Source organism: Tenrec ecaudatus, chromosome 3 (assembly GCF_050624435.1).
Source record: "Tenrec ecaudatus isolate mTenEca1 chromosome 3, mTenEca1.hap1, whole genome shotgun sequence".
NCBI classification, from domain to species: domain Eukaryota; kingdom Metazoa; phylum Chordata; class Mammalia; order Afrosoricida; family Tenrecidae; genus Tenrec; species Tenrec ecaudatus.
Window position 1 is genome coordinate 100432919 of NC_134532.1, and position 24352 is coordinate 100457270.

The 24352-nt window shown below is 44.6% G+C and overlaps 1 protein-coding gene and 1 long non-coding RNA gene across 2 annotated transcripts in view; one reads left to right on the top strand and one right to left on the bottom strand.

Moving 5' to 3' along the window:
• The window catches only part of LOC142442676 (uncharacterized), an 83208-nt gene extending 72361 nt beyond the window's left edge, over positions 1-10847 (bottom strand). The window contains exon 1 of the long non-coding RNA XR_012783452.1: positions 9544-10847. This is a non-coding gene — a long non-coding RNA (uncharacterized LOC142442676). The remainder of the gene's footprint in view (positions 1-9543) is intronic.
• On the top strand, positions 10425-12941 carry ARLN (allregulin). Its single transcript, XM_075543867.1, has 2 exons — positions 10425-10727; positions 12264-12941. Coding segments are annotated over exons 1-2 (207 nt in total). The 5' UTR covers positions 10425-10521; the 3' UTR covers positions 12265-12941.
• The last annotated feature ends 11411 nt before the right edge of the window (positions 12942-24352 follow it).

The following is a 24352-nucleotide window of genomic DNA, read 5'->3' on the forward strand; positions in this document are numbered from 1 at the left end:
AACGCCAAGCTTGCCCTGTGGACATACAACCTGTGTGACTCCATGAGACCCCATTAGAGCGTTGGGCTTGCTTTAATGCTCCACTGTTGCTATCTGAAAATCCTCAACGATTTTTCAACAAGGAGCCTTGCGGTTGTCATTTCCCACCACCCGCCATCAACCACAACCATGGCTGTTGAGGGGATGCCGGCTCAGAGCCACGCAGTGAGACGCGAGGAGAACTGAGCGGTAGGGTTTCTGAGACTGCACAACTTGGCTGGAAAAGACAGCCTCATCTTTCTCCTGCAGAGAGGCTGGTGAGGTTGAACTGCTGACCTCGTAATGAGCCACCTAATGCTTAACTCAGGGCACCAGGAGGGCTTCTTTGAATTTCCCTGCCCATTATGTGATTGGTCCTGTCCTAACAGCTGACTATGACTAAGACAGAGTAACAGCTATTTTCCTGTAAGCAAAGAGAGACACTTGCAGCAAGACATTCCTGGGCTCCTAAAGAAAACGATGGGTGATTGCAATGGAAGTAGGAGGGGAAGGGTTTGGGGGCAAAGGGAACCACAATTGCCAACAGCGGCTTTAATCTTCCACAGCTGCCTGCTTTCTCCAGGGTGTAGTTGAAGACTGCCACCTACTGGTGTCGCGCCTGCACAGACGTTTCACAGGCTTTGAACAGCCTCTGCCTATCAACAAGTGATTGACATAGCACTTTCTGTAAGCTTGTAAGCTGAAGGTCTCCTCAGTTCCACTGGCCGTATTAAACAAAAGTAGTAAAAAGGCCTTTTTTTAATCCTTCTGGAACAATCACCTGGAACTGATTTCGTCCTTCAACAACAACAGAAATTAAAAATATAATGTGCCAGGCAGCTAGCATTCGATAACAAACACAAGTGACAGAGAGTTTGGGTAAGAATATCATCAAATCGATTCAAATTCTCAAGACAGCTGGTTCAGAATCTGAATTATCTAGGAGTAGCTTTGTATACCCTTTTCGGCAGGCACTCATCTGCAAGGAGCCCTGGTGGGGTCGTGGTTACACATTGGGCTGCAAACTGCAAAGTCAGCAGTTCAAGCCACAAGGCACTCCTCCAGAGAAAAATGGGGGTTTCTACTCCCATCAAGAGTTATAGCGTTGGAAATTCATGGGGGTGGTCCTGCCCTGCCCTTAAGGGGTCACTATGAGTTGGCATCCACCACTTGTCTATCAGCATAAGAGAGGGTACACCCCCCAAAAAAACTGGAGGTTTTTTTTTCAAATTTACATATTTTAATTTTATACCCCAAACAACCTTATCACCTTCAAAGTATTCTCCATTATACTTAATACATTGGTCAAATCTGCAATTCCATTTTTGGAAACATTTTCAAACTCATCTGTTTGGATGGCTGACAGCACCTCCCTCATTTTTTTCCTTCACTTCTTCTATATCATCAAATTTCTAACCTTTCATGTCCCTCTACATTCACAGAAACAAAAAGAAGTCGTATCGAGCAAGGTCAGGCAAGTCAGTTGCATGGGGCAAGAGAGGCATGCTGTTTTTTGCCAAAAACTGGCGCACTTATTTGGCTGCGTGAGCAGGTGCATTGTTGCGGTGGCAAAATCAGTCCCCCATCTGCCACAAGTCAGGTCTGTTTTTGGTCATACGCTGTTATGCGATCTTTTCAGACTCTCTAAATAGAAAACTTGATTAGCAACAGTCTGACCTCATGGGATGAACTCCAAATGCATGATGAGTCAACATTTCGTCCATTTGGGAAGCTGATGGACATTCAGAATGAGGTCTGTCATCAATCAAAATTTCGTCCTTTTTGAAATGACAAAACTACTCAAACACTGGAGTTTCCCCCACAGCACTGTCATTGTAAGCTGTGTTCAACTTCATAACAGTTTCTGCTGCATTTTTCCAGAGCAGCAAACAAAATTTCACAGTCACATGCTATTCTCTTAAATCGGTCATCACAAAACAACGAGGTTCGAGCAAAACTGCTTTCACAAAAAAAAATCACTGTGACTGGAAAGAATCTTCCCAGATGACATCACTGTGTGCACTAACTCAGAGTCAGTCACTGGATGCTCACCGAGATGGGGGGAAATGCGTATTATGAAATCTCCACCCAGTAGAAGTTGTTTTGCGTATTGCAGATGGAGGGGGGTTAGCAGGGAGGGAACCCCCAGGGCCATCTAACTGAAGAACAACAAAGCCCACATGGAAAATGCACACCAGCCTGTGAGATACAAGGCATCGAAGGGACCAGGTATCAGGCATCAAAGACAAAAAATCACAGCATTGTGAATGAGGGGGAGTGCAGAGTGGAGACCCAGGGCCTATCTGGAGGAAATTGGACATCCCCTTGCAGAAGGGCTGTGGGGAGGTGACGAACCAGTAAGAGTGTAGTGTAGCAACGATGAAGCATACAATTTTCCTCTGGTTCTTGAATGCTTCCTCCCACCCCCACCCCCACTATCATGATCTCAATTCTACCTTACATAACCAGCTGGACTGGGAGATGTACACTGGCCCGGATAGGAACTGGAAATACGGGGAATCCAGGACAGATGAACTCCTCAGGAACAGTGGTGAGAGTGGCGATATTGGGAAGATGGAGGGAGGGTGAGGGAGAAATGAGAAACAGATGACAAGGTCTATATGTAACCTCCTCCCTGGAGGACGGACAGCGGAGAACTGGGTGAGGAACATGTTGGATGGTGTAAGATATGATAAAATAATAATTATTTATAAATTATCAAGGGTTCAGGGGGAGGAGGGAGTGGGGAGGGAGGAGAAAACGAGGAGCTGATGCCAGGGGCTCAGGTGGAGAGTGGGTGTCTTGAGAATGATGAGGGCAGCATATGTACAAATGTGCCGGACACAAATGATGTATGTACGAATTGTAAAAAGAGTTGTATGAGCCCCTAATAAAATGATGTTTAAAAAAGAAAGAAAATACCAGTGACATAGTTTTCAGTATCACAACCATACACAATCCACTACAGCAAGACAAACAGACAAATGGTGGGTGCTGGAGCTAGTGATGAAGAAATTGAAGAATATATCAAGCATGAATTCAAGATCCCTTGGTAATTATTGGTAATTGGAATCTGAAAGTTGGAAATCTGAAAGGAAGGAAGAGTAGTTGGAAAGCATGACCTGGATTATAGAAATAAAACTACAGATGGAATGATAGAATTTTGCAAAATCAACAATTTCTTCATTACAAATACCTTTTAGCTTTACACCATTTTTTTAGGACACATCCAGGCATCATACAATTCAATAGTTCACTCATGTCAAGAAGTGTTGTATAATCACTACCACAATCAGTCTTAGAAAATTTTCTTCTTTTTGCACTCCTTGTTATTAGCTCTTGATTGCCCCCAACCTCCCCTCCATCTCCCCAGTAACCCTTAGTGTAGTTCTCTCTAGGTATTTACCCATCCTGAATTTCATATACTGAGAAACATTGAAAATACATAAGAGTCAAGAAGGCTATCAACAATAACAGAACACACAGAGGTAAACCCCAGTTTGAATGAAAACTGAATATTAAAAACTAGAGCGAACTCAAGATGTGTCAAAGGGATATAAAATGATAATATTTTTATCACTCAAATCAGGTGCTTCATTTTAATCTACTATAATTTCCCCTGCAATACTCTCTGTCTGATAACCAGCTACTCCCATCCTTCAATTACAATCAGGGGGCAGTCACTGGAGGCTTATTCTTTGTGTAGATGCTGCAAATGGATTTTGGCCTTCCACTGTCACCACAGCCTTCTGCAAACCAGAATTTCACAATTTAGCTCTGATGCCATCCCCTCCTTCAGATTTGGATGATATTATTTACAATTCTTGGATCACAGTGGCTGGTGTGCTTCTTCCATGTGGGCTTAGTAGATGTCTCACTTAGATGGCTGCTTGTTTGAAAACAAGCCTTTAAGACCCCAGATGCTATTCTCTCTGATAGCCTGGCACCATCTAATTTTTTTCACCACACTGTGCTGTAGCACCCATATCTCCCTTGTTCTCTTCATGAGGGTGAGTGTCAAGCAAGGCCACAGCACAAGAACCCATTGTTCTTAGATTGGAGCTAGGATTAAGTTCAAACCCCAAATCCATCCCCATTTATATGTCGTATGTATGCCTCTGGTTCACCTTAGAGACATCTTTGCTATTTTATGTTAGAGGATGTCACAGTGCCATTGATTTAGCCCATGGTAATGTATTTAAAACACAATTTAGTAAAGGAAAATAAACAAATGTAATCTGGCTACACATCACAATACATGGATTATTGACTTGCTCATATTAAATCCTTATGTAATTGGATATTATTTACATAACCAATGGGAGTTGGTGGTCTGACAAAATTTCCGATCATCTTCCATGACAATGTCAGACCCAGGTCGGCCAGACTAATGCATGTCTTAATACAGCAAGTGGGGCATTGAAGTAGTAAGTATATGGTGGTCTGCCTACTGACAGTTCAATACTCTTGGCCTAGCTGTCTTCTGCTTCTTCATGCACCATGTAGGTTTGGCCTTAAGTCCTCGGGCTACAGGTGTGTTTGAGGTAGAGCTCAGCTCATCTACTAGTGGGATTTCCACATCACATCCTACTGGTATGGTCTTTGGAGTGTGCTGTGCACTTCAAAACACATAGGGTTCAATGTCGTGGTACTCAATGGTACAGGACCTGGGGCCTCAGAGGCTGTACAGAAACAGTACAGGGTACTCTACTAGGGGCAGACTCGCAGGTATATTCTCGTGGGGTCCGTATAAGTATCGGTAGTCATTTTGCCCTCTGGGAGGTTGCGCCTCAATTTTTTACCAACAGAAGTGCACTTGTTTTCTCCTAGACATGTCTATTAGAACTTGATTTTCCCACATGTATCGCTTATCACTCTGGTAGGAATGTCTGCTGGTTTGGGGTGACCTCAGCACATTTTTGTATGACAGCAACCAAATGATCATTTTCCTTTCCCTCCATCTTGAAAATCGGATCCTGGTTGAAGTGCGGTCTCCTCTGTCAAAGTGGTTTTTAGATGTACCTATAGAGAGGGTGCTGTGTGTTTGTTTCACAGAAAGCCTAGGTAGGCTCTCTCCCCGAGACTAGACAGACTGAGTTTGTGGATGCCATCGCATGGAAGCATGAGTTTGCCTTCAGCTTGGTGTTTATCCTTATAATAACATACTTATACAAATATTTGTCCTTTGTGGGGATTGACTAACTTCACTCAACATAATGGTTTCTAGATCCCTCCATGTCAAGAGGTGTTTCATGGTTTTTAGGGATACATAGTATATATATATATATATATATAATCATTCCTCTACTGATGGGGATTTGGGCTGTTTCCAACTTCTTGCTATTGTGAACTGTGCTGCTATGACCATGGGAGAGTATGTGTCTGTTCATGATCTATCTTTTATTTCATTGTTTTCCCCATAAGTATCCCTCATCCTTCTGATAGGCCCTTCTATAATGAGGGGGACCTCATTATAGATTTACATAGCTTACATATCAGGAATGACATAATCAAATGGAAGGGTGTTATATTCATAGTCAAAAATGACATTTCAAGATCTATGTTACAGTACAATTGTTTCTGTGATAGGATGATATCTATCTGCCTTCAAAGAAATCCAACCAATACAAATATTATTCAAATTTTTGCACCAACCACAAAAGTTATTGATGAAGAAATCGAAGAATTCTACCAACAACTTCAGTGGGAACTTGATCAAATATGCAATCAAGATGCCCTGATAATTATTGGAAAGTGGAATGCAAAAGTTAGAAACAAAAAGAAAGGAACAGAAATTGGAAAATATGGTCTTGGTTATAGAAAGGAAGCCGGAAATAGTAAGGTGGGACTTTTGCAAGACCAACAAGTTGTTCATAGTAAATACGTTTTTTTAACAACACAAAAGGGGATTGTACACATGGACTTCTCCAGATAAAATACACAGAATCAAAATGACTATCTGGGAAGAAATTATGGAGAAGCTCAATGTCAGCAGCTAACACCAGACCAGAGACTAACTGTGGCACAAACCACCAGTTGCTCATAAGTATGTTCAGGTTGAGCTGAAGAAAATGACAGCCAATCCCCAAGAGCCAAAAGTCAACCTTGAATCTATCCCACCTGAGTTGTGAGATCATCTCAAGACCAGATGTGATGCATCGGACACTAATCATGAAGACCTCATCAGCTGTGGGAGCACATCACCAACATCACTCAGGGTGAAAGCAAAAGGTCATTAAGAAGAAAGGAAAGAAAGAAAAGACCTAGGTATCTACATGTCAGAAGGTACCTGAAACTTTCTGTTAAGTGTAGAGTAGCTAAGGCATTTAGAATTATGCACAAAGCACCAAAAGAAGATGCAAAGAACACACAAAGTCACTGCACCAAAAACAGCTAGTCAACACTCCACCATTTCAAGAGGTAGCATATAAGCAAGTACCGATGGTGCTGAAGGAAGAAGTATGAGCCAAACTGAAAGCATTAGCCAAAAACAAGGCTTCATGAATTAAAGGAATATCAGTTGAAATGGTTCAGCAAACTGATAAGGACTGGAAACATTCATTCATCTTTGCCAGGAAAACTGGAAGACAGCGACTTAGACAACTGACTGGAAGAGATTCACATTTGTACCCATTCCAAAGAAAGGTGACCCAACACCGTGCTCAAACTGTACAACAATAATATTAATATATTAGAAATTCAACACAGTTGCAGCTGAACATTGATAGGGAGCTGCCAGAGGCTCAGACTGGATTCAAAGAGGATGTGGAACAAGGGGTATTGTTGCTGATGTCAGGTGGATTGTGGCTGAAAGTGGAAGATACAAGAAAGGTGTTTACTTGTGTTTCACAGTCCTTCCTAGGACCACGTAGATCAAAACAAACCATGGATCACCTTGAGAAGAGGGGCACTCCAAAACACTTCATTGTGCTCCCGTGGGACTTGTATATGGATCACAAGGCATTTGCGAGAAGTCAACGAGGGAAAACTATTGTTTGACATTAGGAAAGGTGTGTGTCAGGGTTGGATCCTCTCATCATACTTACTCAACCTGTATAGAGAGGAAATCATCCGAGAGGCTGGCTTAGACAAAGAACGTGGCATCCGGTTTGGGAGGAAGGCCTATTAACGACCTGAGACAGGCAGATGACACAAGCTAGCTTGCGAAAAGTGAGAAGGACTTGAAGGACTTGAAGCAAATGCTGATAAAGTTCAAGAATTGCAGCCTTCAGATGGATGACAATGCAATGTATGCAAAACCCAGCTCCTCACAACTAGGCTCAGTAGGTCACCTCATGGTAAATGGAGACAAGGTTCAAGTTGTCAAGGCTTGGATCCACAATCACTGTTCATGGAAACAGCAGTCAAGAGATCAAAAGATGTGTAAATCTGCTGCACAAGAACTCTTTGGAGTGCTGAAAGGCAAGGATGTACCTTTGAGGACAACAGTGAGCCTGACACGCCATGGTATTCTCGATGGTCTCATACACACGTGAAAGTTGGACACTGAATAAGGAAGACTGAAGAAGAATTGATACATTTGAATTGTCATGCTGGAAAAGAATATTGGAAGTACTGTGGACTGCCAAAAGGACAAACATCTGTCTGGGAAGAAGTAAGACCAGAATGCTCCTTCAAGGCAAGGATGGCAAGACTTTGTCTCATGTACTTTGGACACGCTGTCAGGAGAGGCAAGTCCCTGGAGAAGGACATCATGCTTAATAAAGTAGAAGGGCAGGGAAAGAGGAAGGCCCCCACTGAGAGGGATCAACAGCGGCGGCAAGAATAGGTTCACGTACAGGAATGATTGTGAGGGTGGCGCAGGACCGGACAGTGTTTCACTCTGTTGTGGATAGGGTTGCTCTCGGTTGTCTAGTCTACCCGGGCTAACACACTGGGGAGCCTGCTCTTAAAGCTGGGAATGTGTTTGAGCTCTTGTCTGGTCTGTTTAAGACTCGGTTTGCAGAACAAAATCCAAACTAACAGCTCCCTTCCCCTTGCAGTAAAGCTCCCTTTAAACTTAAAACTGCTCTAATACAGCAAGTTTGGACAAACAAAACCATCTGGACCTGTGGGACCTTTCAGATAAGGAATGGAGCTGAGACCTTGAGGGAGTGACAGGGTACGTCCTGTTCTATAACCACACCTCCCTTGTCCCATTGCGGAAGCCCTCTCTTCATTGTAACGAACCTGTTCAACACTCCCTCAGCTGCCACATAATTTAAGATATGTAACTTGTTTGCTTCTCACCTAGTCTCAGAAGCAGTTTTGAGAGGTTTCAAGCCTGCTGCTTCCTTCTGTCTGATGCTTGTACAAATAAACTTAGAATTTCTCAAACCAACCTTGTCTCTGTATTTATTAAAACAGTGAGAGGCATGCTGGACCTTATCAGCTGGCATCATGACGACCATACTTCTTTTGGCCAAGGTCAAATTTAAGATGATTTCAGAATGTTGTAGTTCATGCCAGGCTGGTTTATACACTAGTAACGTGAATAATTTTTTTTTTAAACAAAAGCAACCATCTGTCAGTAGTTAAAAGTGAAGTGAATGTTGTTTTGTTAGTGAGAAGTCTGCTTCCCTCTCAGGTAGGGCCACCAGTTTACTTACCTCTCCTAATTTAAGTAGTCTCAATGTCACTTTAAACCAGTGTATTTTCCTGTCTCACACCAGCAGATAATCTGGGCTATATCACATAATCCAGTTAATTCTCAAACAACGGTCTTTTCATTCCCAGAACTTGGGAAGGTTGTATACGATGTTTGTTTTTATTACTTGACAACTGATTTGGAGGCGGCTGTAGATGGTATTGTGCACATTAGATTTTAGTCAGTTTTAGGCATGATGTGTTGGTGTTTTGTTTTTTTACTAACCTTGGACAATTGCTCCTTTTGTATGCAGTTTCTAATCCTGTGAACTGGATCCCTGTTTCAAGGAGATCTCATGAAGATTGAATGACAACTACATAAAAGACAGCAAAGTCTTATTTGTATTCACTAATATCTCACTAATAGGAGACCTGGTGGCCTTGTGGTTCCATGCTGGGCTGCAATCCAAAAGGTCAGCGGTTTGAAAACACCAGCTGCTCCTCAGGAGGAAGATGGGGCTTTCTACTCTCCTTATTAGTTACAGCCTTGGAAACTCACAGGAGCAGTTACGCCCTGTCTTATCGTAGCTACAAATCAGCATCAATTGGATGGCCATGAGCTTGCTTTTCCACGCCTGTAAAGCGGCCCCAGTCTCAGAAACTCACAGGGCCCTTCTACTCTGTCCTTCTGGGTCACTGTAACTTGGCCTTGACTCGATGGATGTGAATATAGTGAATATATCCCACTAGTAAGATGACTTCTAAGGATGCCCAAGTGCCTAAATCTTTTGCAAAATTAAGGATTTATAAACAAACAAGGGGAGAGACTACCTCACATCTGGGCTGGGGTAAAAATCCAGGAAATATGGTCAAGTTGCCCTACCCCCAGTAGCGTTCCGATCACTAAATTATCTTAAATGCATTAACCTGCAAACTTACCTGGGTTTACTTGTAATATTAAGGTCTACTTCATTAGCCTTGTCTCAAGAACGAAATGTAAAATACGCGAAGGAGTACCAAATCCACAGGAAGGTGTTTACCTAAGAAGTCTTGCTGGTGGTACTGGGTTTTGTCAAGTCCATCGGGCCCAGTAGAATGGCTCCCACAGAATTTCCTAGGCTTTAATACTGTCGCTGGTGGCCTAGTGGTTGAGGCCTTGGGCTGCGATTCTCAAAGTCAGCAGTTTGAAACCACCAGATGCTCCACGGTAGAAAGATGGGCTTTCTATTCCCATTAACAGTTACAGTCTCCGGAACTCAAAGTGGGCTGTGCTGCCTTTCCGACAAGATCTCTGTGAATCAGCATCGCCTGGCTGGCAATGCGTTGATACTCATATTGCCAGCTGACCGTATCCAATTGTTGAGTGCTTAACGAGATGGCGTGGTTAACTACGGTGATCCCCAATGCCACCCCTGATGGACAGCGCAGAATTGCTCTTGAGGGTTTCAGTAAATAAATCTTGCTCCCGCAGAGCAGCTGGTGGGTTTGAATTACCACCCACCTTCTAAGGTTAGCCTCCCAGCGTTTAACCTGGGATGCCACCATGACTCCCTGAAACCTTGGTATGCAGTCCTAAGGCGTACGGAGCGGTGAGGTCAGACAGGATGTACTGTGGTGGTAATTTCTGGCTTGCCAAAGGCAACCCATCCTGCGGAACCAGAAAGACCAAGAGGCCTGGGGCGCAAGGAGCATGCGCGAGGCGCCCGGCTCGGCACACCTGCCTGCCTGCAGTCACGGAGGCAGAGGGCTGTGGGCGTGGCGCCCGCGCGCTGGGCGGGGCGTGCAGAGCTCACTTCCGGGGCTGCGAGGCACCGCCCACCAGCCGGAGGTCAGACTCCATCCGGTTGCCGGCGCTCCACACGGAAGTGCGGGCTGACGTTCGTCGGTGCTCGTCTGTGGGTGCGCGGCAGGAGGGAGATGGCGGAGGGCGCGAAGGCCGGGGACGGGCAGGCGGGTCTTCGAGATCGGCGAGGCCTGACGGCGGCTGGGAAGCAGGAGCAGGCCCCCGACGTGCCGCTTCCGCTCGGGACGAACGGCGGCCTGAAGCACTCCTACTGGCTCGACCTCTGGCTCTTCTTCCTCATCGACCTGCTGCTCTTCGTCTTCGTGTACCTGCTGCCCTGGTGCGTGTTCTGGACGCGGCTCCTAAGGGGCATAGAGGCAATCTGGACCACGTTTGGGAGTGTGGGGGATTCCAGAAAGTTCGTAGGATGTGGCAGAGGGCACCCAGTGGCGCAGTCGGGTGTGTGGGTGGGTTAAGAGCTGGACTAGTGGGGGGTGCCCTATCCTGGCTGGTCAGGGGGAACCCTTTGGGTGGAGGAAACTTGGCCGCTGCTGCTGCTATTTTTCTGTTTTTCTTTCCTTTCTGAGCTATGGAACCGGCGATATTTGGCTTGTTGGACCCCTGTTTTCTCATATAGAATTTGAGGTTAAGGAGCTTGGGTTACGCATTTGGCAGTTAACCGCAGGGTCAGCAGTTCGAAACTACCAGCTGCTCCGCGGGAGAGAGGCTTTTTACACCTTTTAAAATATAAATGTCTCTGGGAAACCCACAGGGGTAATTCTTACAGGTTTGTTGTGTTTCGGAATCCACACAATGGCAGTGAGTGAGCGCATAGGGATGTGATGAAACAACGCAGTGATGTATTCGAGAGATTTGCAGCTGACTTTAGGAGCTGCTATGAGAAAGCCCTTGTTACTAACTGGCCATGGGTCGACCAGGAAGCCATCCCCAAACTTGAGTACATTCTTAAGCAAGTGCACTATCTTTCAATGGCTTTATATCACTAAATAGCAACTTTTTATATACGCCTTACACCTACCAGAGTTTGACATTCCTCCTTCCTCGCTCACACCCATACTTCCTTAAACATAAATCATAAAATCCCATAGCTACTACTTGGAAGATAAGCCTTCACTTTTCCACTACCACTCCTGAAAGACCGTTGAGACAAAGGGAGGGAAGTAAGAAAATGGGAGGTGGGGAAGATGAAACAAGAAAAGATAGAAGGGTACTCAAAGTTCAGAAGCAAAGCAGTAGAGTAAAAGCAGGGGGCCTATGGACACAGGAAACGCCTCTTAGACATTAAAATGGACCGTGCACTGTCAGTGACCGCCCTTAGTCGGCGTACTTAGGAGTACTGTGTCCAAGATCTTGCATGTTGGAGTTCCACAATCAGCTCAGGCCTTCTTCCACTGCTTCCTGTCCCAAATGTCAAACGTTTGGGCATGTTTATTTCTGGCCTGTTGCCTCAGATTTTGGTTGATATGGCAAGTTAGAAAGCAGAGCGTTGAACAGGTGTGCCTATAAAATCCTCTGTTTAAGCCATTTGAGAGCTTCTGTTTCTCCCAGCCCCCCTCACCCCTATTTCTTCCTCTTTCCTTTGGTGAAGACTGATGATACCTCTAGTATTAATGACGCTTTTTAAAAGGACCTGGATTTTTAGCTCTGGACAGACAATGGAAGCCTTACAAGAAATAGTTTAGGTTTTTAATTTTTCTAATTTAGGTATTTTAATTGTAAGTTTGCGATTCATATGTCAAAATCATTTGGTAAGAGGCAAGTGACTCCAAAACTATCAAGATCGTCTGATGTTGACATAGGGTTAAAATGGCAACAAGGACAAGGAAACATTTTGACAAATCTTTGGTTCTTCCAGACTGGAGTAAGTGAAGAAGTTGGTTTCTGAAAATGACTACAAGTTTGGAATAAAGAAGACAGACAAGATTGTGCAGCAGCGGAATTCCAAATTCCCAAGGAACTGCCTGGTCATTTTACAGCTTCTCTTGTGCATTTGGGGACTCTATCAAGTGGGGATGATTTCATCCATTTGAAACCAAATTCTTAAGCCAGATCCTTTGGTTCATGTCTAAAAACTTGGGAAGCATCTGATTGATGGCTTTTGAGGGGCTGAATATATAAATATTTGTACTTCAGGATTTCGTATATTAGTCCAGATCTATGATGTAATGTATATAAATAATCGATGATATAAATAATGTAGAAAAATGAAGTATTTATAAATTTAAAAGGGCAGGACTTTGGGAGAAAAGAGTAAAATGTTAGAAAATTGCACTGAGAGGTTATGTATAAAATACTTTAGAAAAATGCAGTCCCATAATGCATTGACTGAAAGTACCAAATTAATCTTTACATTAAGCAGGATTGTGTTTTGAAAAGCTGTAGTTAATGGATACAGACAGAAAATGCATGTGTGCCCGCTTTCCTGGAAGCTGCCTCGTTCTACCTTTAAACTGATGGGTTCCCTAAAATAGGACGGTTTCTCAGAACTGGTGTTTTTCTTACTATGGTTGCATTAAAGATTTCTGAGACCAAAGTCTGATTTTTATGTCTGTAATGTACTTAAATACCTCAACAGGTACAGTGTATTTCCTCAGTCAGCAGATATTTTAACACGTACAGGTAGTGTTTTAGGGAGAGCAGTGAACAGGACACAAAAATCCTTGCCCCTTCCCAACACCAATCACTGAAGACAAAATGGGTGCATATGCAAAGGTGGTGAAGAAAGCAGATAGTGCCTGGCTATCAAAAGATACAGCGTATGGGGATCTTAAAAGCTTGAAGTTAAATAGCAGTCATCAAGCAGGGAAGCCACTAAGCCCACATGGAAGAAGCACACTAGCCTCTGATCATAAGGTGTTGAAGGGATCAGGTAACAGGTATCAAAAGATCCCCAAAATAATATATCGATGCAAATGAGAGGGTTCGGAGTGGAGACCCAAAGCCCATCTGTAGACAATTGGCCATCCCCTCACAGAAGGGTCACAAGGAAGGGATGAGTCAGCCATGGTGCTCATTTTACTGGAGTGAGAGGTGATAGTGGAAATCTTGGTAGAAAAGAAAAGCTGACCTCGTAGTTCTGAAACAGTAGCAGAGGAACATATGTCTGAGGTTGAGCCATAGAAGAGAAGTGCCCAGTGATTCATCTAGGGTGCAGTATGTAGCAATGAAATGCACAACATTCCTCTAGTTCCTGAATGCTTCCTCCCCAACTGCCATGACCTCAGTTCTACCTTATAAATCCTGGTAGACCGGAGTATGCACATTGAGGTACAGTTTAGATCTCTGGACACATGGGATCCAGGAAGATAACCCCTCAGACAGTAGTGGGAGTAGTGGCACTATGAAGGTAAGGGGACGGTATTGTGGGGGAAGAATGGGGAACCGATCACAATGCTGGATATATAACCAACCCCCAAGGAGGGTGAATAACAAATGTGGGTGAAGGGAGACAGTAGATGGTTTTAAGATACGAAAATAATTATAATTGATCAAGGCTTCATGGGGAGGGGAGGAGTGTAAAAAGCTGATACCAAGGGCTCAAAAAGAAAATGTTTTGAAAATAATGATGGCAAGACATGTACCAAGTGCATGTGACACAATTGATTCATGGACTGCTTTAAGATCTATAAGAGCCCCCAGTAAAATAATTTTAAAAATGAAATTAAAAAATTCTTGCCTTCATGAAGTTTATATTCTAGTTTTACATCTCATGCTTCTATCTATATATGTTGACGAGTGAAGGAGTCATGTTTGTCCTCTTCCACCTGCAGAAGGAAGGCGGAGAATCCAATTCCACAAATGCTGAAGGTTGACTCCTGTAAGGCAGAGGTCAGACACGCCTTCACCTTCCATCTTCCTTGACCCTACTCTGAAAGCACCGCCCCTCCCCTGGCACTCGCTTCACTGCTGAGTTCATTACAAGGGCCACACTGAACTGAAGACAACACCCTCAGGAATTTTGTTAGGGAAGCCAACAAGTTACAAAACTAAGGATCGAGTTTGTTCTCAGCACCTCAGCCATGTTGGTTAATCTTTGACCTCTCAACCACATGTGACAAGGAAGACAGGAAAAGTTGATGTCTTTGAGTTACAGTGCTAAGTACTGTCCCAGAGAATGAACAAATCTGTTGGAAGTATAGGTAGCATGCTCCTTAGGCATGAGCATAGAGACTTTGCTTCATGTACTTTGGACATTTTATCAGGAGGGGTGAGTTCTTGGAGAAGTTCAACATACTTGGTAAAGTAGGTCTGCGAAAGGGAAGACTCAAAGAGCTAGATTGACATGTGGCTACAATAATGTTTTCAAACAATAATGAGCCAACCATGTTGTACACAGAGTTCTAGGAGTTAGAACCGATGGAGAGATCTCAATATGGTCCCAACTGGAAAAACGAGAACTCAATCTTTTCTACAGATGATTAGCTATGAATTCATTATGACTAACCTGTACCATTCTACCTCAAGGACACTGCCTGTTTAGTGTCCACACTGTAATGTTTTTAAGAAGTGACTAAATGTTACACCAAACTTAAAGTTGCCAAATACTACAACAAACACAAACATCAAAAAAGTAAATATCCATGTGATTTTAATTGATAACTTCTTTTGTCATTTCTGTATATTCCATGTATATGAAATAATTGTCCCAATGGTTTTCAATGAGCTGGCTTCTTGTTAGCAGTAGTGAGAAAGGCTCTTTTAGGGGCTTGAACATTTTAGGGTGTGAAGTGTTCCACGTAGACTAACCCAAACTCCCTACCACTGAGTCAACTGGGACTCACAGCCATTAAAAATGTAAGTCTAACAGGATTAAATATGGTGACTGTACGATATTCAGGGTCATTGAGAGTATTTGAAGTAGATTTTGCTGTAGAACCTGGAGCCTTAGGGGTACGGTGGGTGGGTTACCCATAGGGGCAGTTCTAAGTTCTGTTCTTGGTCAATGTGGTATCACTGTGAGAATCGACTTGATGGCAGTTTTGAGGATGCTTAAAAACAAGATTCATTAAACCAGATCTGGCCTGCTAACCTGCTTTTGTGCAGCTTCTGAGTTAATGGGTTTTACATTTTATTTTTTTATTTTTTTTTTTTTTAAACATTTTATTAGGGGCTCATACAACACTTATCACAATCCATACATAGACATACATCAATTGTATAAAGCACATCTGTACATATTTTGCCCTAATCATTTTCTTTTTTTCTTTTACATTTTATTAGGGACTCCAACAACTCTTACCACAATCCATACATATACATACATCAATTGTACAAAGCACACCCATACACTCCCTGTCCCAATCACTCTCAAGGCATTTGCTCTTCACCTAAGCCCCTTGCATCAGGTCCTCCTTTTTTTCCCCCCCTCCCTCCCTTTTCCCCCCTCCCACATATGCCCTTGGTAATTTATACCTCGTTATTTTGTCATATCTTGCCCTATTCGGGGTCTCCCTTCCCCCCTTCTCTGCTGTCCCTCTCCCAGGGAAGAGGTCACATGTGGCTCCTTGTAATCAGTTTCCCCTTTCCAACCCACTCACCCTCCACTCTCCCAGCATCGTCCCTCACTCCCTTGGTCCTGGAGGTATCATCCACCCTGGATTCCCTGTATCTCCAACCCTCCTATGTACCAGTGTACAGCCTCTGTCCTATCCAGCCCTGCAAGGTAGAATTCGGATCATGGTAGTTGGGGGGAGGAAGCATCCAGGATCTGGGGGAAAGCTGTGTTCTTCATCGATACTACCTCACACCCTAATTAACCCATCTCCTCTCCTAAGCCCCTCTATGAGGGGATCTCCATTGGCTGACACTTGGGCCTTGGGTCTCCACTCTGCACTTCCCCCTTCATTTAATATAATATATATATACACATACATATATACATATACACATAAATACACATACATACACACACTTATATTTTTTTTTTTTGCATGATGCCTTATATCTGGTCCCTTGGGCACCTCGTGATCGCACTGGCCGGTGTGCTTCTTCCATGTGGGCTTATTTGTTTCTGAGCGAGATGGCCGCTTGTTCACCTTCAAGCCTTTAAGACCCCAGACACTATCTCTTTTGATAGCCGGGCACCATCAGCTTTCTTCACCACATTTGCTTATGCACCCATTTGTCTTCAGCGATCCTATCATGGAGGTGTGCAGTCAATGATATGATTTTTTGTTCTTTGATGCCTGGTAACTGATCCCTTTGGGACCACTCGATCACACAGGCTGGTGTGTTCTTCCATGTGGACTTTGTTGCTTCTGAGCTAGATGGCCGCTTGTTTATCTTCAAGCCTTTAAGACCCCAGTCACTATCTCTTTTGATAGCCGGGCACCATCAGCTTTCTTCACCACATTTACTTGTTCACCCATGTAGGCTCCAGCTGTTGTGTCGGGAGAGTGAGCATCATAGAGTTCCAATTTAATAAAAGAAGGTATTCATGCATAGAGGGAGTGTTTGAGTAGAGGCCCAAGGTCCTTCCGCCACCTTAATACTTGATCTATAAATATAGACACAAAGATCTATTTCCCCAACCTCCTATATATATTTGCATGTACATGTCTTTGTCTAGACCTCCATGAATGCCCTTTGACTCCTAGCTCTTTCCTCCATCTCCCTTGACCTTCCTCCTGCCCTACTACCATGCTTCATTGCCACCTGGGCTAGAGTATACCTCTTCTCTAATCAACCTTACCCTTGATCATTTCCCACCAGGCCTGCCACTCCCCCTTCTCTACCCTTTGGGGTCCCATGTTTTTCCCTTGTCCCTGGGTTTGTTAACACCACTTCCTTACCCCCCCTACCCCCCACCCCAAGTCCCCCCGGAACTGTCGGTCCCGTTGTTTTTCCTCCCGATAGTTCATCCAGCCTGTCCTATTCAGACAGACCTGTGGAGTCACTAACATGCACGAAAACTAGACAGAGGAACACAAAGCAACAGTATATAACCGGACAACAAAACAACCAAAACAAACCACTGAAAAAGAACAGAACAAAACAGTTCACAAGAGAAAAGCTTGTAGTTAGTTCAGGGATCTTTGCTGGCCCTTAGGAGCGTTTTCCAGACCAGTCTGTTGGGGCACCACGCCCTGGCCCCAAAGTCCACTTTCAGCATTCCCTGGGGACCTTGCCACTCCATTCCCTTGCTGTTCCGCTGCACTCCCCCAGTGCATTGCCTCGGTGTGGTGGGATCAGGTCAGGTGCAATTCCCACACTGTGTCTCCGGTGCTGTCCCCTGTATCGCCCTTAGTCACTGAGGGGCATCATGTCTCATAGTAGGGCCAGCCATGTTGTTCTCTCTGTGGACTGGCTGCTCTACTCAGGAACATCATCATCACGGCCTGGTGGGCCAGGCTGTGCTCCACTCTCTCCTCCTGCCCCTTCATCTGCTCCCGTGTGCTCTGGTCAAATATGACCATCTCCCATAGCTGCAGGGTCAATGTCGTCCTTTGGAACAAGTTCTTTTCGGGGGAGGGGCAGGAATCCACTTAATTTATGGTGCTGGGGCCTGCCTCCCAGACCTCTCCACCGGTTCCGTCCTCCACGCCGGGATAATGCATTCACACCTTGCGACACTGGGTTGAAGTCTGATCCCACTTTCCCTGTGGAGATATAAACAATACCCTCCCCTTGGGTGGATTAATGCCCCATTTCTGTCATGCTGATTGTACTTACCTCAGGGGACTCATGTTGTACCTGTCCCTTTGGGACTGGCTTACCTCGCTTAGCATAATTCCTTCCAGCTCTTCCCATGAAATAACGTGTTTCATGTGCTCATCGGTGCTTTTCAATGCTGCATAATACTCCATTGTGTGTATGTGCCAAAGTTTGCTAATCCACTCGTCTATCGATGGAAACTTAGGCTGTTTCCAAGTCTTTGCTATTGTGAATTGTGCCGCAATAAACATTGGAGCGCATATGACTGGTCGTGTTTTATTTGCTGCTTCAACCGGGTATATGCCCAGTAGAGGGATGGCTGGGTCGTAAGGTAGATCGATTTCCATTTTCTTTAGGTATCGCCAGATTGCTTTCCACAGTGTCTGTACAAATCTGCACGACCACCAGCAGTGGAGGAGGGTTCCTATTTCACCACAGCCCCTCCAACACTTGTTGCTCTCTGATTTACTGATCTGGGCTAGCCTCAGGGGTGTTAGGTGGTATCTCATGGTTGTTTTGATTTGCATTTCTCTTATGGCAAGGGACTTGGAGCACTTTCTCATATATTTATTGGCCATATTGATCTCCTCTCTAGTGAAAGTTCTTCTCATTTCTTTTGCCCACTTCCTTAGGGGGTTAACTGTTTTCCTCTTTTTGCAGGTCATGATGGTGTTGTAGATTTTAGTAATGAGCCCTTTGTCTGACGTGTCATTACTAAAAATCTTCTCCCAGTCTGTGGGTTGCCTTGTCACCCTCTTGGCAAAGTCTTTCGAGGTGCACAGGTGTTTTATTCTTATTAGATCCCATTTGTCGATTTCCAGATCACCTGTGTGTGTCCCCTTCCCTGTTGCAGTGAGCCTATGTGCTCCCTGGGCCAGTGCTCTGAGATTAGTCCCAATTCCTTCCTTAATGGTCCTGATGGTTTGGGGTTTGACTTCTAGATCTGTGATCCACCTTGAGTGTATTCTTGTGCATGGGGTGAGGTAGACGTCTTGTTTCAACTTTCTACATGTGGATATCCATTGTTTCCAGCACCACTTATTAAAGAGGGCATCTGCTTCCCACTTGACGTTTTTGGGGCCCTTGTCGAAGATCAGTTGTCTATATGCTGATGATTTTACTCCTGGGCTTTCTATTCTTTTCCACTGGTCTGAGTGTCTATCATTGTGCCAGTACCATGCTGTTTTGACCACTGTAGCTGTGTAGTAGGCATTAAAATCAGGCAGGGCGAGTCCTCCAATTGTGTCTTTCTTCTTGAGGAGTTCTCTGCTAATTCTGGGTTTCTTCCCTCTCCATATGAAGTTGGTGGTCAGTTTTTCCAATTCTTTGAAGAAGGTTGATGGTAATTGGATTGGTATAGCATTGAACTTGTAGAGTGCTTTAGGAAGAACTGTCATCTTTACTATGTTCAGCCTACCTAACCATGAGCAGGGGAGCTTCATCCATTTGTGAAGGTCACTTTTGGTTTCCTGTAATAGGGTTTTATAATTATGCTTATATAGGTCTTTAGTATTTTTTGTTAAGTATATTCCTAGGTATTTCAGTTTGTTCTTGGCTACTGTGAAGGGTACTTCCCTCTTAATCGCCTCTTCCATGGCCCTGTCCGATGTGTATAGAAACCCTACCGACTTCTGTTTATTGATTTTGTATCCTGCTACTCTTCCGTATTCCTCTATTGCTGTAAGTATTCCAACTGTGGAGTTTTGGGGGTCTTCAATGTATAGGATCATGTCATCTGCAAATAACGATAGTTTCACCTCCTCCTCTTCCAACTGGATCCCTTTGATGTCCTTCCGCTGTCTTATGTTGTTAGCCAGAACCTCCAAAACGATATTGAATAGAAGAGGGGACAGGGGGCATCCTTGTCTTGTACCCTTTTTCAGTGGTATTGTTCTTGTCTTTTCTCCATTGACTATGATGTTGGCTGTTGGTCTTTCATAGATAGCTTGTATGAGCTTGAGGAACTTACCTTCCAATCCTATCTTCATGAGTGTTTTGATTAGGAATGGATGCTGGATGTTGTCAAATGCTTTTTCTGCATCTATGGATATTATCATATGGTTTTTATCCTTTTTCTTCTCGATGTGGTGAATGATATTGATGGATTTTCGGATGTTAAACCATCCCTGCATCGCTGGGATGAATCCTACTTGGTCGTGGTGAATGATATGCTTGATGTTCCTTTGTATTCTATTGGCCAATATTTTGTTAAGGATTTTTGCATCTATGTTCATTAGAGATATTGGTCTATAATTCTCTACGCTTGTGGGGTCTTTTCCCTGTTTGGGTATCAAAGTAATGCTGGCTTCGTAAAATGAGTTTGGGAGCTTGCCGTTCTTTTCTATGTTATGGAATACTTTGTGGAGGATCGGTGTCAGCTCTTCCCTGAATGTTTGGTAAAATTCTGCTGTGTAGCCATCTGGCCCTGGGGCCTTTTTCCTTGGTAGGTTTTTGATGACACTCTCTATTTCTTCCTTCGCTATGGGTTTGTTGAGGTTCTTGATCTCTGTCTCAGATAATCTAGGGATAGATTGTTTTTCTAAATATTTATCCATGTCTTCCAGGTTTCTGAATTCATTAGAATACAAACCTTCATAGTACTTTGTGATTATCCTTTTTATCTCATTGGGGTCTGTTGTTATTGCCCCCGATTCATCCCTCATCCTGGCTATTGATGATTGTTCCTTTCTATCTTTGGTAAGCTTTGCCAGGGGAGTGTCAATTTTATTAATTCGTTCATAAAACCAGCTTCTAGTTGCGTTAATCCTTTGCATTGTTCTTTTGTCTTCCCACTGGTTTAACTCCGCCCTGATTTTTATTATTTCTTTTCTCTTGCTATTGGAGGGGTAGTTCTGTTGACTCTGTTCTAGTTGTTGGAGGTTTTGTGTTAACATATCTGTCATACGCCTTTCTTCTTTTTTCATGTATGCATTCAGTGATATCAAGCTACCTCTGATAACTGCCTTTGCAGTGTCCCATAAGTTTTGATATGTTGTATGCTCGTTCTCATTAGTTTCTAGAAATTTCCTGATTTCCTCTCTGATCTGGACCTTAACCCATTCATGTCGCAGGAGATCGTTGTTTATTCTCCAATTGGTGGCCCTTGCTTTTCTGGGTGCCCTTCTATTAATCTCCAGCTTTATGGCATGGTGGTCTGAGAAAGACGTCTGGATAATATCTATGTGTTTGAATTTACTCAGGCTGGCCTTGTGCCCCAGCATGTGATCTATTCTTGAGAAAGATCCGTGTGGATTGGAGAAGAATGTGAAACCTTTTGCTTTTGGATGAAAGGCTCTATAGATGTCTATCAGGCCCTGTTGCCTAATTACATTGTTTAGCTCTCTGGCCTCTTTGCTGAGCTTCTTTCCCTGTGACCTGTCTTTCTCTGATAGTGGAGTGTTGAAGTCCCCCACTATTATTGTTGTTTCCGTGATTTCTTCTGTCATTTTTTTAATAGTTTGTTTGACGAAATTTGCCGCACCATTATTAGGTGCGTAAATATTCAGTATGCTTATTGCTTCCTGGTTTACTGAGCCTTTGAGCATTATGTAATGTCCCTCTTTGTCTCTTTTTATGTTTTGGATCTTGAGATCCATTTTGTCGGAGATTAAGATAGCCACTCCTGCCTTCTTGGAGTTACCATTTGCTTGGTAAACTTTCTGCCAGCCCTTTATTCTCAGCATATGCTTGTCTGCTTGCTTAAGGTGTGTCTCTTGCAGGCAGCAGATTGATGGGTTATGTTTTCTAATCCAATCCTCCAGCCTCTTTCTTTTAACATATGAATTGAGCCCATTTGTATTCAAAGTGATTATTACAATCTCTGGCTTCATGGTTGCCATATTCTGTTTTGTGTTTTGGGTCTTTGCCTATCTTCCTTCATATCAGTGTACTGCGTTTGAGTGGAGGGTTTCTATCCTGTCCTCTTTTCCATCTGAGACCGTGTTGTCCTGGTACGTGTTGCTGGCATGTTGGCTTCTAGATGGAGATGGGATATATGGTGGTCTCCTGGAGGTTCTAGTTGGAGCTTGATCTTCTGGCCATAGTGAGTCAGCCAGTATGTTCTGCAGGGTCGGGTGACTTGCAGTATATTTTTTGAGTTCTTCCTTGTCCTGGAAGACCCTTATCTTACCCTCTATCTTAATGGATAACTTGGCAGGGTATAGGATTCTGGGGGAGGCATTTTTATCTTTCAGAATTTGGAAGATGCTGCTCCATTCTCTCCTCCTCTTCATGGTTTCAGCTGATAAGTCTGAGCATACCCTTACCTGCGCTCCTTTGTATGTGACTGTCTTCCTTTCTCTTGATGCTCGTAGAATTTTCTCTTTTTCCTCTAAGTTGGATAATTTTACAATTATATGCCTTGGCGTGTTCTTCTTGGTGTTTAGCTTAGCCGGCGTCCTCTCTGCTTCCTGTATGAGAGTCGGATTCTCCTTTGTTAGGTTGGGGAAATTTTCTTCCAGGAATTCCTTTGCTATCTTGGCGGTCGATTTGTGTGTTATGTTGTGTTCCGGTAGACCAATTATTCGAATATTATTCCTCTTCATAGCATCTGTCATTGATCTCAGGCTGTCTTCTGTTTCTTTAATTTTCCTATCTGATTGTTTTTCTCGCTTGCTTCGTTTGTTTTGAGCGTCCTCGAGTTCACTGATACGGTTCTCAGCCTCCTCAAGCCTAGATATAGCTTCTGTGACCTTTTGTGTGGCCTCTGCTACCTCCTCTGTTAGTTTCTGCAGTTCCTTTTGGTGGATAGTATTCATCCCCTCTATTGTGGACTTCATCCCCTCTATTGTGCATTTCATCCCTTCTATCGTTGCATCCTTATTTTGGTTTTCTTCTCTTAGCTCCTGTATTACTGCAAGCAGAGTTCTGAAGATTTCCTTTTGTGGCTGATCTATATCTGTTTCTTCTATGAGTGACGTTAGGTCTGTTAAAGTGCCTCGTTTTTCTGATTTTTTTGTTGGGAGTGATGTGGTCTGTTGATTTTTCCTTGATCCTTTAATAGGCCCCATGCTTCTGGGAGACAGGAGTAACCTTATTGTGTGGAGGCTCAGGCCACTGTGCCGTCTCCTGGGGTGGCTGGGGCGGGCTGCGGCAGGCTTAGGGCTGGCACTGGGGACCCAACAGGGCCCCAGGTGGTGAGAGCTGGCTGGAGCTCACTGAGGGCTCCTCAGGGACTGCAAAGCCTAGACTGCAGGTGGAGTGTTTGATCTGCCCGGGCTGGACACTGCAGGGAACAATGGTGTTCGCTCTCCGCCCTTTTGGCGCGAAACCGCAGGGGGTAATGGCGCCGGCAAAGGAGGCTTGGCGCGAAACCGCAGGGGGCAATGGCGCCCTTCCTCTGCTCAGGCTCAGAGTCGCGGCCGCCGGGGTCCCCGCAGCACCCTGGGGAGGGCACCTACTCTTGTGCCTTGCGCAGGGGGGGGGCCCTTGGTGGGCAGACTCAGCAGCGCGGGGCGCGGCGCTCCGCGGAAGCTCAGGGTCCGGGACAGGCGCGGGTTGGGCTATGGCTCCTGTTGGCGGGAAGTGCTCAGCGCAGGGTCCCGGCCAGGAGTGGAGCTGGCACTAGGCTGCCAGGGGCTGGCGGGGGCGGGCGGGGGTGGGAGGCCAGCGCACGGAGGGCAGGTGGAGAGGTCCGCGGCAGCGGTGCGGGTGGATGGTCCCCCGTGGGGGTCGCCAGACAACCCGCGGGTCCGCTCCCCTGAGCTTGGATGAATGGAGGGAGGGACGTGGGCCCGAGGGCAGATCGCTGCCCTGCGGGGAGAGGGGAACTGCGGGAGAGGAAAGCTTCTCTCCCAGTGGAGATCCGCGTATGGGGAGTGGGGAGTGGGCCGCTGGAGTAGGCAGGGCAGGCAAGTGGCTCTGGGCTGGCGTCCGTTTGGGGATGGAGCCTAAGCCGGTCGCCAGTGAGCTCACGGCAGCTTAGTGGCCAGAGATGTCCCACTAGTCCGGTCCTCATTGACCTAGACCCCTGCTCCGGACAAATACGTGGGGTAGGACTGGGGTGCTGTCCCAGGGGGATATTTCACTCACCAGACTCTTACTATTCAGCTACCTGGTCGCCAATCCCGCTTTGTTTTCGGGTTTTACATTTTAAATTATTGCAAAAACCAATATAATTTTATGACACATGAAAAGTAGATAAAATCCAACTATATGTCCATAAAGCTTAATTAGAATTCAGCCAGGACAATTCATTTATACATTGTCTCCAGCTGCTTTCACATTACGATGGCAGAATTGCTGGGTGGTTACAGGACCTATGACCTACAAGTCTAAAACACTTTCTAGTCC